The sequence below is a fragment of the Meles meles genome, chromosome 19, assembly GCF_922984935.1.
Source record: "Meles meles chromosome 19, mMelMel3.1 paternal haplotype, whole genome shotgun sequence".
Classification (NCBI taxonomy): Eukaryota; Metazoa; Chordata; class Mammalia; order Carnivora; family Mustelidae; genus Meles; species Meles meles.
The window spans coordinates 3,993,343-4,006,341 of record NC_060084.1 but is presented as its reverse complement, the minus strand read 5'-3'; the positions used below and the strand labels follow the sequence as shown (position 1 = coordinate 4,006,341).

General features: G+C 54.3%; 1 protein-coding gene across 1 annotated transcript in view; it reads right to left on the bottom strand.

The window, feature by feature from the left end:
- The window catches only part of COTL1 (coactosin like F-actin binding protein 1), a 38,465-nt gene that overhangs the window by 9,512 nt on the left and 15,954 nt on the right, over positions 1–12,999 (bottom strand). Inside the window, exon 3 of the mRNA XM_045988622.1 lies at positions 6,086–6,243. Coding sequence (XP_045844578.1) covers positions 6,086–6,243 — 158 coding nt within the window. The remainder of the gene's footprint in view (positions 1–6,085; positions 6,244–12,999) is intronic.

Genomic DNA, 12,999 nt, shown 5'->3' with positions numbered 1-12,999 from the left:
GAAGAAGGAGCGGCTGATTCTGAAGGGGGCTGGTAGGAGAATGGAAAAACCTTCACCAAGAAGGAAGGTTTTGAAGGATGAATAGAAGTTCACCCGTCACCCAAATAGAGAAACCCTTTCTCCACCCCTTGTATTTCTTTAATGCTTCCAACAGCGCCATGGGAATTTACACTCTCCTTTTCATTTCACAGATTGGAAAGATAAAGCTACTTGCCTGCAGTCCGGAAGCAAAAGGCTGAAGGGGCCAGGTCAACTTGGGCCTCACGCCCCCTCAAGCCTGTGATCTTTTCCACTGGACACAGCAGCATTTTTTTTTTTTTTAGATCAAGTGCTGAGCAATGATATTCCATTTCCAGTTAAAGGCCCTTCCATCAAGAAAACGGAGTAAGTTTAAAAATAAATCTAAGAGGGGCACCTGGGTGGCTCAGTGGGTTAAGGCCTCTGCCTTCGGCTCAGGTCATGATCTCAGGGTCCTGGGATTGAGCCCCGCATCGGGCTCTCTGCTTGTCAGGGAGCCTGCTTCCTCCTGCCTCTCTGCCTACCTGTGATCTTTGTCTGTCAAATAAATAAATAAAATCTTTTAAAAAATAAAAAAATAAATCTAAGAGGTTTATTTCCCACAAGCACTGGGAGCCTGAGCAAGTGACTTGGCTTCCCTGGGACCCAGGCCCCTCATCTATAAAATGGGGATAGGGATAGAACCGGCCTTATTGCAAAAAATTAATGATTTTAATAGGGAAATGTCCTTCAAAGTGCCAAGCACATGGCAGGGGCACAATAAAACTACTGTTGTGTGCATTATTAGCACAGTGGTACACAGACGTGGCCTCTGGCTGGAGTGTTAGCTATGTCTGATCTCAGCCCTGTGGGGTGAGAGGAGGTCTAGCATTGACGCTGACCCCAGTCCTGGGGTTTAGAAGCCGTGAGAATTCCCATTAAGCCATTAGTTCCACACTGTCGCTGAAACGTCCGTCCTTCCTGTCCCCGCTGCTTGTTGGGGGCAACACGGCTGCTCTCCTTTCCAAAGGCTGAAAGCAGAGACGGACCCTCTGGTCTCCCCACACCGTGAGCCTTCACAGGGTTAAAAAATAAATAGCAGGACCACATGAATAAAGCCAATCTGCAAGGCCAGCATATTGCATCGCGGACGGAGTCTGGTCTAAATCAAGACAGCCTGGGCCAGTCCGGACAGCAGGCCCCTAGCAGTGGGGCCTGCATTGTCCCCGTAATCCCACATAGGCGCCAGAACAATGGCCCGGGTGTTCTGTCCCCAGCACCAGCCGGGCCCTTCTGTGCGGCAGGCGACAGGCGGGGTGGGGCAGCCAGGCATGCTGTCCATCCGGCCGAGCCCCTTCCCCCTCCACAACGGACCCTGGTCCGGGTGTCACCACTGTCCAGCCCGCCTTGCCCGGAAGCCCATCTTGATTGTCTTGCTTTCCCCTGGCCATGGACCCATCTCAGTTTCTCAGCCTGGCACAGAGCACAGCCTAGAGACCCACGGTCAAAGCTTCTGAATTTGAACTCCTCTGGGCTCCAGGCTGGATCTGCTTGCCCGGGCTTTGGGGCAAGTCCTAGCAGTGATCCAGGCCTCAGTTTCCCCATCTGCTAATGCACCTGTGCAGCAGGCCCGGGGGAGGGATGAACCCACTGACATCGGCAGCGACAAGGGTGAGCAAGGCCGAGACCTCTGGTGGTGCTGACCATGGGGACTCCAGTCCAAGCCATGTGCAGGCCAATGAGGCCACGTGGCTCGACCACAGACTTATTATCTCCTAAGGAAATAATGCACAATGAAGATGGAGAGCTAGGCCTCAAGGTCTTGTCGAAAGGGGAACCCAGGGGGCTCTTGGGTGGCTCAGATGGTTAAGCCTCTGCCTTCGATTCAGGTCGTGATCTCAGGGTCCTGGGATCAGGTCTTGGGATCGAGCCCCGCATTGGGCTCCCTGCTCAGCGGGGAGTCTGTTTCTCCCTCCTCCTCTGCTCCACGTCCTGCTTGTGTTCTCGCTCTCTGCCAGATAAATAAAACTTAGAAAAGAAAAGAAAAGAAAAAGGGGAAGCTGGGAATAATAGTAGCTGCCCCGTCCTGGTCCTTACCCAATGTGGTTCCAAGCACCTCCCTCTATTTGCTCCACTGGGAGAGGCAGACACTGCGTTACCCCCGCTTTGGACTTCGGAGGACTGAGGCCCAGAGAGGGTAAGCAACATACCCAAGGTGGCCAGCAAGTGCTGCGGCCGGAAGGTAGACCCACACCCGCTGGCTCAAAGAGCTGCCCTCCCGGCCACAGCACTGCAACAGCCCTCCCCCGACAAAGTAAGCCGAGGCTCCTTTAAAGGAACGTCGCACGTCGCCCTAGACAAAGCACCACATTTCTGAAATGAAAACGTTTCCGAGTGTGTCAAAACGGAACATGATATAGCAAGTCAGCCCACTCCACTCTTCATTTCATAGATAAGGAAACTACAGCCCAGGAAGGGACAGCGACTTGAGCATGGCCAGGCCGGGGCTGGGGCGGGGGGGGCATGAAGACTGGCCTTTCCGGATTCTAGTGTCTCTCACGTCCATTTCTATCGACTACATTTCATGCAAGGTACCAGGATGTGGGTCTACTGCTTCATTACAAGAAAACCCGGGGGTTTTGGCAATCTGACAGTTAACCCACTTCTTCTTCACATGGAAATCATGGCAAGAGGCAGGCGGAGAAGTGCCACGGTCCACAGTCCACAGAATCCAGAATGGCCCATCTGGAAGGTCCCTTAGAGAACATCTGTTCTGAGTCCCTAAGAAACAGACGGGAAACTGGCAGGTGCACCAGGCTCAGCACGATTTTAATGACTGTGGAAAGACACCAGTGTGCCTGCGTAATTGACCCTTTGTAACAAATGGGTACATTTGCAACAGTAGCATACATATGAGGTATTGTGATAGCTTCGGATAATAAAACCTTTTATTTATTTATTTATTAAAAAGATTTTATTTATTTGACAGACAGAGAGCACAAGTAGGCAGAGAGGCATGCAGAGAGAGACAGGTAAGAAGTCTCCCTGCAGAGCAGGGAGCCCGATTCGGGGCCCGATCCCAGGACCCTGAAATCATGACCTGAGCTGAAGGCAGAGGCTTAACCTACTGAGCCACCCAGCTGCCCCAATAATAAACCCTTTTTTTTTTTTAAGATTTTATTTATTTATTTGTCAGAGAGAGAGAGAGAGAGAGAGAGAGAGAACAGACAGAGTGGCAGAGGGAGAAGCAGGCTCCCTGTGGAGCAAGGAGCCTGATGTAGGACTCGATCCCAGGATGCTGGGATCATGACCTGAGCCGAAGGCAGCCACCCAACCAACTGAGCCACCCAGGCGTCCCAATAATAAACCCTTTTAAATGCAGAAGCGACAAAGGCAAAAGGTCAAGGTCAAAAATGTCTCACTGCACCTGCAGTTCGAGAGGGCATCCAAGCTCCCCCATCCCAGTGGACATGGGTAACTTTCCCTTTCCATCTACCAGCATCCCTTTCACACCTGGGAACATGCCTGAGCTGCCAATCATGAAGCCCCGCCTTCCTGCTCATGGGATGTGCATGTGACCTAAGTTGAGCCAGTGAGGGTCCTTTTAAGGGAATGACTGACACCAAGGTCTCCCTCTTCTCCAGGATCAAGACCCAGAAGAACCACCATAGCCTGGACCGCTGCTGCTGTACAGAGGCCACTGAAGCCAGACCCAGAGAAAAGAGAGATGAGAGGAAGCTACTGCTGGAACCCTGGATCCAGCCACACCTAAAGTCCGGAAACCGTGTGCTTCCCAGTTTAGAAAGCCACACAATTCCCCTTTTTTGCTTCAAGGTCTTTGAGCACTCAGACAAATGGATTATAACCAACAGTCCCAAGTGAAACTTCACACCGAAGAATTCTATTTCCAGAGATCAGTCTCGGCCCCCGGCTCACTCAACCAAACTGAGCCGAGTTCTAGACCTAAAAGGAACTCTGCAGCCTGCTCGTGGGGATGGGGTTTCCTTTGGAGGTGAACGGAAACGTTCTGGAACTAGATAGGGATGGTGGTTGCCCAACACTGACTGTGCTTTAACACCACTGAGTCATACACTTGAAATTGGGGAAAATGAGCAATTTTATGTCACTGCATTTTATCATAATTTTTTAAACAGAAAGACAAAAGGAGACCTGCAAGATTCAAAAGACTGTCCCACTGGTGAGCGCTGTCTCCCCACTTGCCCTCCCTTCCCTGCTGGCCACGAAGGCACAGGTCCAGGTTGGCAGCGGGAAGAGGAATGCACGTGGAAGGTAACATTCAGCATGAGACCTTTGGCCCCGAAACAGGCACTGTGGTATTTCTTTCTGCTCCCACAAAGGAGAGCCCTGAAAGCTGGGTAACCATTAAACCCCAAAGGGACCTGGGGAAAAACAGCCTGTGGGGCTGAGTAGGGGGTGTTAGCCAGTGATGCTGGGGAGGATGGGAACTCCATGACATTTATGAAGTAAACACTTACTGTCTCCCAGCACTGGTGCTAACCCGCTCAGAGAAGACCAGCGGATAACTCAGACCCTTTTAAAAATGATTTTCGTACCTGGGGACTCTGGGAACCCCACCTCCTGAAAACGGATCCTAACGAAATAATTCAGTGGGAGAGACAAAGGAGCTGTGTGTATTAAAATGTTGGTTGGAACATGACTTATAACAATAAAAACTGGAAGCAGCCCCGAAGGCCAACAACAGGGGACACTGAGAACATTACTGTGCACCGGTACACCGAACCGCACACTCAGCCGCCAGAAAAAAGCTCATGACAAAGACTGCAGCTGCATCATTTATGAAATTACGTCAGTGGGGGCGGGGGGTGATGCCCACCTAGAGTGTGATTTTCGGGCTGAGATGCGCAGGGGTTGGGGGAGCTCGCCCGCAGAGCTGCAGGAAGAATGGAAAAGACATGCCACGATAATGCAAGGATGGGATTCTTTTTTCTTTCCTAACATGATTTTTTAAGCCCAAGTTTTATTTGTGGGATAATTTTAGACCTATGGAAAAGCGGCAGGAGGGACGCAGGGGAGTTCCCACACACCCCACACTCCATGTGCATGTTGGCTAACATCGTATGTTCCTGCGTTAAGCTGGCACAACGGGGAAGCCGACCCAGAAATGTTACCATTAACTAAACTCCAGATCTGGTTCTGATTTCACCGGTTTTTCTGTTCCAGGATCCAATCCACGATACCACGAACCATACGGCCTATGCGTGTGTTTGTTCTGTTTTTGGTTCTTACAATTCAATGGCTTTTCACATAGTCTCAGACCTGTGCAACCATCACCAGTCAACTGAAGAATATCTCTGTCCGCTCAGAAAGCAAGCCCATACCACGTTCTGATCGTGGGCTTTGAGAAACCCTTTTGCAAAAGGGAGAACCCTTTGGAAGGAGAGAACTCTTCCTCACCTCCCTTCTACCCTGGTTTATCTTTCTGGAAATCAGACTTTCTCTTTTCAGTGGGACCCCAAGCCCTCGCCCCACATGAACCATATCGGATGTTTCTGATGGTATCAATTTTGGTTACGTCCAGACCAGAGAAACACCTGGCAAGAGAGCCCTCTACGTAAAACTTAGGAAACTCAGGGGCAAACCCCCTCTTCCTACTAACCTAGCAAGGGCTGGGCTGGGGAGTACAGGTGTTTTTACTAGCACCCATCGTGTGCCAGACCCCGGTTAGAGGACATGCACGACGTCTCCCGTTGTGTCCTCACGGCCAACACGGAAGTCAGCCACCGTCACCCATGATCCAAGCAGGCAGTGGCCCCCACACTGGTCATCCTTCCAGCCCCCTTCTTCACGAATCACCTCCCCTATCCCAGAGGTAGGCCCTCAGCGGCCACATTTCCATTATGTGCAAATCACCAACCCAGCTACTGCCGCCCGCCCGCACCCCACCAACAGCCCTGGGAACATGTACTTAGTGGCTCTGGGGATCCAGACATGTGGCGTGGCTTGCTTTCCATCCTGGGAGCTCAGCCCAGCCCACCCCGTCCCTGGGGATGGTGATCTCTGTGGGACGGGACCCGCCCAGACCCAGAAAGGACCCAAGACCACTAACCTGCACGACCTCCTTCACCAGGGTCTTGTCCGTGCCGGTTTTGGCTCGCTGCAGCCCGCTGACGTTCTCGCCGATCCACGTGATGAGGGCAAACTTGGACCTCTTGCTCATGGCGTCCCCCGTGGTGAAGCGCACGAAGGCAAACAACCGGACGTCATCTGTCGTCAACAGCAAAAACAGGGCACCGTGCTCAGTGAGAACATTCCCAGGCTTTGCTCCCAAGGAGGAGCCATGAGCCAGAATGCTCCCAGAGCAGCACGGCAGGAGCCCAACACTGACCTTGGCCAACGTCCCCTCGTGCAATCCAGTGACGGCGCCACAGGCTCCGAGGCCCATTTCACAGCTGGGCACAGAGGGGCATGTGACATTCCCAAGGCCACGTGGGCATTTCAAGGCCATGGTGTTGTGGGAACACAGGCCTCACTGGCCATCAACCCTGAGCTCCCCACCCCCAATCCCTCACGTGGTCAAGGAAGGCTCAGATTCTGGGTCTGATTTATCAAGACCGTCCTCGGGTCTTCTTATCCCCTGAGGCACTACTCAGAATGGGAACCGAGATGGGGGGGTGAATGGTGGGGGGACAGGGTGGCCCCGATCTTGGCGTGGGATACGTCTCTAGGACCACTGGGCATGTCTAGCTCGTGGCTGGATGATTAGCGCAATGAAGAATGCTGAGTATGGTTCCGTTGGGTGTGTCCTGCTGGTTACGTGTTACAGATCTGTTGCTATTAAAAGGCCTTGGGGGGGGGGGGTTGTCCCACCGGTCCACATCCATCCAGCTTTGTTCCACTACCACGCTTTTTTCCATTATTGTCCCTTCCGACGGCCCGCCAGATACACATTATAAAAATATTGGCGACAGTCTTGAGATTTTAGAGTGACCCTGAAGAGTGTGCGTTTCCCACAGGATGGGCTAGGGTTTCTCTGCCTCAGCACTCCTGATTCTTGGGGCTGGACCACTCTTAGTGGTCAGGACCAGTCCGTTCAAGGCACGGTTCCTGAACGGCATCCCTGGCCCTCCGCCCACTGGAGACCAGTATCAGCCCCCCATCCCAGTTACAACCAAAAATGTGGCCAGACATTGCCCCGCATCCTCTCGGAGGGGGAACTGCCCCCCGCTGAGAATGAACTTCTGGGCAGTTTGTGTTCCCATCAAATCAAGACCCTCTGCATTTTCCACCAACATTTTGTGCTCAGCTTGGTTCCGAAATAGTCCATATTTTAATTGGCATTATTGGACAGAGCTCATCATTGTCCCTAACAGGGGACGGCTGCCCAGTACCAGCTTGGGCTGTTCACCTCTGGCTAACTGCTCGGCTCAGCTCTTCTGTTCTCAAAGGGCTTCTAGCTACTGCCTTTAGGATTTCTCAAGGCCCCAAAGAGAGTGGAGAGCTGTGCTGTGCAAGCATCTGTGTGTGTCTCTGAATCACTTGGGGATCTCCCCAAAATGCACATTCAGAGCTCACAGATCTTGGATAGGGTCCTGGGTGACGCTGATCTGTGGGTCCAAGGACCACATGGGGGATTCTCTGTGTATTTTCTTTTTTTTTAAATCAAGGCATTTTCCTCCTTAGACTTCCCAGGTGCCTCCCTGCTGCACCCCACACAGCGTATAGGTTTACAGCAAGACCCAAGGCCCCACGCCCTCTGAGTGTAAAGGAGACCGTCTAGAGCTGGTTAAGGTCGCTGCCTGGCTGGGAACAGCAGAGCCTGAGCACATTCTGGCCTATGACCCGTGCCATCTCATGGGCACCCGAGGGAGCCAAGGAACACAGCTCTTGGCCAGCCCCAGGCTCCTGATTTGGACCCTGCGGTCCAGGCCAGGCAGCTCCACGGCACTGATGTCTTAAAGGGGAACAGGTCACAACCACCGGTCACAGTGTATACAACACACTGATGTGTCATTGTCTCGGGTGGGCTTTATAATGATGCTGTGAGGCGGGCCACAGGGGAGGGGACGCCACTGTCGTCTTCATCAACATGCACTTCATTGTGTGACGGGTGAGCTCAGAAGTCATGGGATGGGCCCAAGGTGACTCGTGATGGTAAGCCTGGGTGGCCTGGGTGTGTCTGCCCGGCCACAGGAGTCTGGCAGATACCCACTGTGGGACTGGACCATGGGGGTCAGTGGGGACAGAGAAGGACAGTCGCAGGGACGTTTCACAGGCCAAATCAATAGGGCTTGGTGGCAGACTGGCCACGGGAGGGAAGGAAGCAGAAGTCCGGGGACTCCCAAACAGGGTGAGGGCTCCAGCTCTTATCCTCAAGGACTCGGACTTAATCCCCAAGCACTGAACCTCAGCTGCCTCATCTGTAAAATGGGGTGATCTTTTTTGGTCCTTCCTTTCCTTTTCTTAAAAAAGAAGTCACAGTAAAAGGTTAAAGTCACAGAACAGAAGGTTCGCCCTTGTAACTACTTTACAGGGTACAATTCCGCGGCATCGAGTACACTCACGATGCTTTGCAACCCAACCGCTACCCATGATAGTCCTTCCCCTGCCCCTCCGCCCAGCCCGAAGCAACACGAATCTGCCTTTTGCCTCTGGATCTGCCTACTCAGGACATCTCGTGTAGATAGACACCCACGATCGTGGCCTTCTTTCACTCAGCACGTTGGCATCATTGGTCCCCCCCCTCTTTACGGCTGATAATACTCTCGGGTATGGGTATGCCCCCTTCTGCTCATCCGTTCACCTGCTGAGGCACGTCTGGGAGGTTTCCGGGTTGGCGTGATCCTGCACCTCCCTCATCAGTAGGTCACAAGGATTAAATAGGAACACTGTGCACCCAACCCGCCCGGCCACAGTGGGAACGCCTCCGTGAGGCTGCGGCCACGGGACGGAGCTGCCAGGTGGGCAGTGAGCACAGGAAACGGGGTGGCAGGATGGGGGAACTGAACGTACGCAGCCACGCGTGGCTTGTGCAGCCGGCTTGGGGGGAAGCCCCCCCTTCCCCCGGTTCCGGAGCTGCACGCGGGAAGCCAGCACTCTCCTCTGAGCAGCTGCACGGCCGTGGTGGAGGAAACCCAGACACCGTGGCAGGGCGTTTAATGAAATTGCTGCCTTGATCAGAGAGGGAGGCAGGGCCGCACGTTGGGAGCCTCCCGACTTGCTCATGCCAAGGCAGCCTGTTTCCATGGGAACCACTCTGTCTCCCATCCCCACGCTGGAAGCCTGGAGGCTTGGGTGCCTGTGACGGCAGCTGGATCCCCAGCGCCCCATCACGGGCCAAAGCCTCCACGTGGGGATGTTGCAAACCGTGTATCCCACGTACCTGCCCAGGACCAGGCATGAGACAGATGCACAAGAAGTGAGTCCCGCCGCCCCCACACCCCCAACCAAGGGCACAGGGAACTTGGCGGCAGCGGACCTTCCCCAATGTCATTTACATTCTACTGACAGGAGGGACGGGTTTTCCTGGGTGGCTGCTGGGCGCTTATCTGACAATGCTGTGGCCAACATGATTGCTGACGGTTCTGAAAATCCAAGAGTCACGTTATGCTTACAAATGTGTATGGCCCCAGACGCTGAAAAGTCAGCTGAGTCTGCAAGGGAAAGCAGGTTTGTCGGAGCGACATTGTCGGAGCTGCCCATGCGCCCTGAAGCCTCTCTCCCCCACTCACCCCGAAGGAGGCTCGCGCCTGCTCTGACCTCCAGCTGGCTGGTGCAGGGGGAAGTTTCAGTTCTTAGTCCTGAGCTGGGCCACCTTCCTGCTTCTGGACAAACGGGGCTGACAAAACACACGCCTGCAGCGTCTGAGTGGAGAACAGCCCTCCCCTCCCTCTTCTCCTGCGGGCACCCCGCTCACACACAGGAAAACGTGGGTGTACCACCAGAAAGGCAGAGTGAAGCCGCATCGTATACGGGGAGAACGCGTGTGTGTGCACTATGACGGCAGCTGGCCAGGAGGGCATGGGGACTGGGGACGCCTGTCCCCCTCATGCTGCTGCTCGGTCCCCAGAGGACCCACAGCACATCTTCCCAGCCCGAGGCTCGGGAGCTGCGGCTGCAGCTCCTGGTAACTGGGTCGGGGGAGCCGGGCCAGGCCTCTGCACAGCCGTCTACACCAGCTGCTGCCTCAGCTAGTCCCCCTCTGCCTTCTGCTCCCCAGCGCCCGGGCTGACACGCCAAGTTCTGGAATCCATTAGAAGCAGCCCCACCTTCACGCCAGCTCTGTGACCTGGACCAGATGCACGCAGAGCTCTAAACCTCCGCGTCCCTATCTGCACAGTCCGGAGGCAGCGGTAAGGATCACTGGAAACGGGATCTGTGCCGGGCATGGCTCCTGGGTCCTCAGTGCCTCAGAGCCCCGCCAGCCCCAACCGTGGCCTCCCTGCTTCTCCCTCTCCTTGGGCTTTCTGCACCCACCACACTTAGGCTCGCTTCTCTGCATTTAAAAGCAGGGGCGTTCCCAGGCACACGGGCATCAGCCACTGTTCGTGAGCACTGCTCTGCGAGTACTGCTCAAGGACCTACTAGGTGCCAAGCACAGTGCTAAGCACTGGGGGGGCAGATTAGACAAACGAGTGTCCTGAGGATAACAGAAGCCGTTTACTGAGCGCTGACAACATGCCGGGCACCGTTCTAAGCGCATACACGTGTTGGCACATTTCTTTACCCCAAGACCATCTCCGTATGGTCGACACTGCTCCCAGGCCCATTTCCCAGCTAAAAAAAAACGGAGGCTCAGAATGCTGATGCAGTCAGCAGTCAGAACCCACTTTCCCTGCCCGTTGGAGCACCGTTCCCAGAGCAGGGCCCCCCGGAACCAGCAGCGTCAGCAGCCCCCAGGAAACCATGGGACCGTGGCTGCTGGGGGTCCAGCCCAGCCTTGCTGGTTCACCAGCTCTGGGAGCATGCGTCCCTGGGGGATTCTGGTGCCTCCAAAGCCTGAGAAGCACTGATCTAGAAAAAGCGGGGAAGGGAGGAGAACCCACACCAGCCCTGGCAGGGGAGGGGTGAAATGGAAGTTCTCAAGGGCAGAGAAGCTGAAGCCCCTGAGTTCAGCCCACTGCCTTTCTTCCCACCCACACTTCTTTTAGTTTGAGGAAGTGATCGTGAAAAGGAGCTTCCTGTATGGCCTGGCTTCTCCACATCAGAATTTACAGACTTAGAGGCATCTAGGCGGGACTCCTGAGTATCTCATCACCAAAGACCATCAGGACGGTCCCCCCAAGACTTTCCCTCACTCAAATCCCACAGCCCAAGGAAGAGAAGCGCTCTCTTTAGGAACAGAGCCATGGCACAGGGTAGCACGGGTCCTTTCTGTCACCTCTGGATCGTCCATTAGACATGAGACATCATGGGGGCGCCTGGGTGACTCAGTGGGTTAAAGCGTCTGCCTTCAGCTCAGGTCATGATCTCAGGGTCCTCGGATCAAGTCCCGCATCAGGCTCTCTGCTGGCGGGGAGCCTGCTCCCCCCCACCCACCCCCACCTGCCTCTCTGCCTACTTGGAATCTCTGTCAGATAAATAAATAAAATCTTTAAAAAAAAAAAAAGAAAAAGACATGAGACATCACTGACAAGGAATCACAAATGCACCATGAGATCACACAGAGCCCCGTCTTGGAGGAGACATCAGCCCGCAGCAAACCGAGGCCGGAGCGCCATCCTTGAGGACTGTCTGTGCCGTCACCAGCTGTCCTCTGGACAGCACTGCGGGCTCAGAACCCGGGCTGATTGCACATCAGGCCTTGTCCCCGAGTTCAGGCTGTGGACACCCGCCCCTTCCCACCCAGCCAGCGCCTTAGTCATTCACACAGCATGAATAAACCTCACTCTCAAAAGAACTTGACCTTCTAGGAGGTCTGGGAGGCCTCGTGGTGTGAAAGAGCTCCCGTGGCCCTACGGCCCCGCCAGCTCAAGACGGAGAGACGCCAGGCAGGGCCTGCTTGGTTCCGTGTCCTGTTTCTCCCTGCAAGGTCCTTGCCTTCATTTACTGAGCAAGTTAATACACAACATGAGGCCCTCATTGCCAAGTTCACTGGCATGGCCTGGCACCAAGTAGGTGCCCAGAAAGTCACTGTGGTTACTTTTCATTCTCTCCTCCACAACGCCTCCCTGCCTTCACCCCCTTCTCCACCCTGCGTTGCTCTCCTTTCTCTCCCGTTGGCAATCTTTCCTCCTCGCCATCTCCTCCTGAGCTCTGTCTGGGGCCAAACTAGCAGGAGGGATTCAGAAGAGAGAGATGGGACGGAAGGAGGACTGGGGGGGTGATGCTAAGCGCTTCGGACAAGGTGGGTGTGGAAGGAGACATGAAGAGGGAGACGACCACACAGGGCATGGGAACAGAGGAAGAAAAGTAGGAGGAGTCAGACTTCGCTGGGACCACTGCAGCCACCAGAACAAGCAGCCCCGTATTCTTCCAAAAACTGCCCACCTAGCTCTCAAGGACTCCCCCGCCCCTCCCACCCCAACCTGAAGTTCCCCTCCACTCGGGTAATCACCGAGAGGCAGATTCTGACCACGCCACCCAGCATTCTCACCTGGGTGGACCCCATGCAAGGCCGCACTGACTGAGGACCCCCATCTTCTCCCAAATGGGACCCTACTCTTCCCCTCTGCCTCTCCTTGAAGCCAGCCCTGGATGGAAAGGGACAAAACCCAGAGGGTTTTGTTTACAATTGTTTACAATTACATTTGTTTACAAATGCTCTGAACACTTTTTTTTCCCATTTCACACAGAACACAAAGTAAAGAAGAATCAGCACATCAGTGTAAATAAGCAAAAATCAGGGTCTAACCACCTGAGTAGTCACTCTGTGCACGTCCTGTGGATCTACGGAGCTACTTTCCTATCTGTCCCGTCGCTGTGACATCCCACAGCACCAGGCACACAGTAGGCACCACTGCACACCTGCTGGGCAACAGAGAGACAGAGAGGCACCTCATGTCATAATTTCCGCCCAATAGT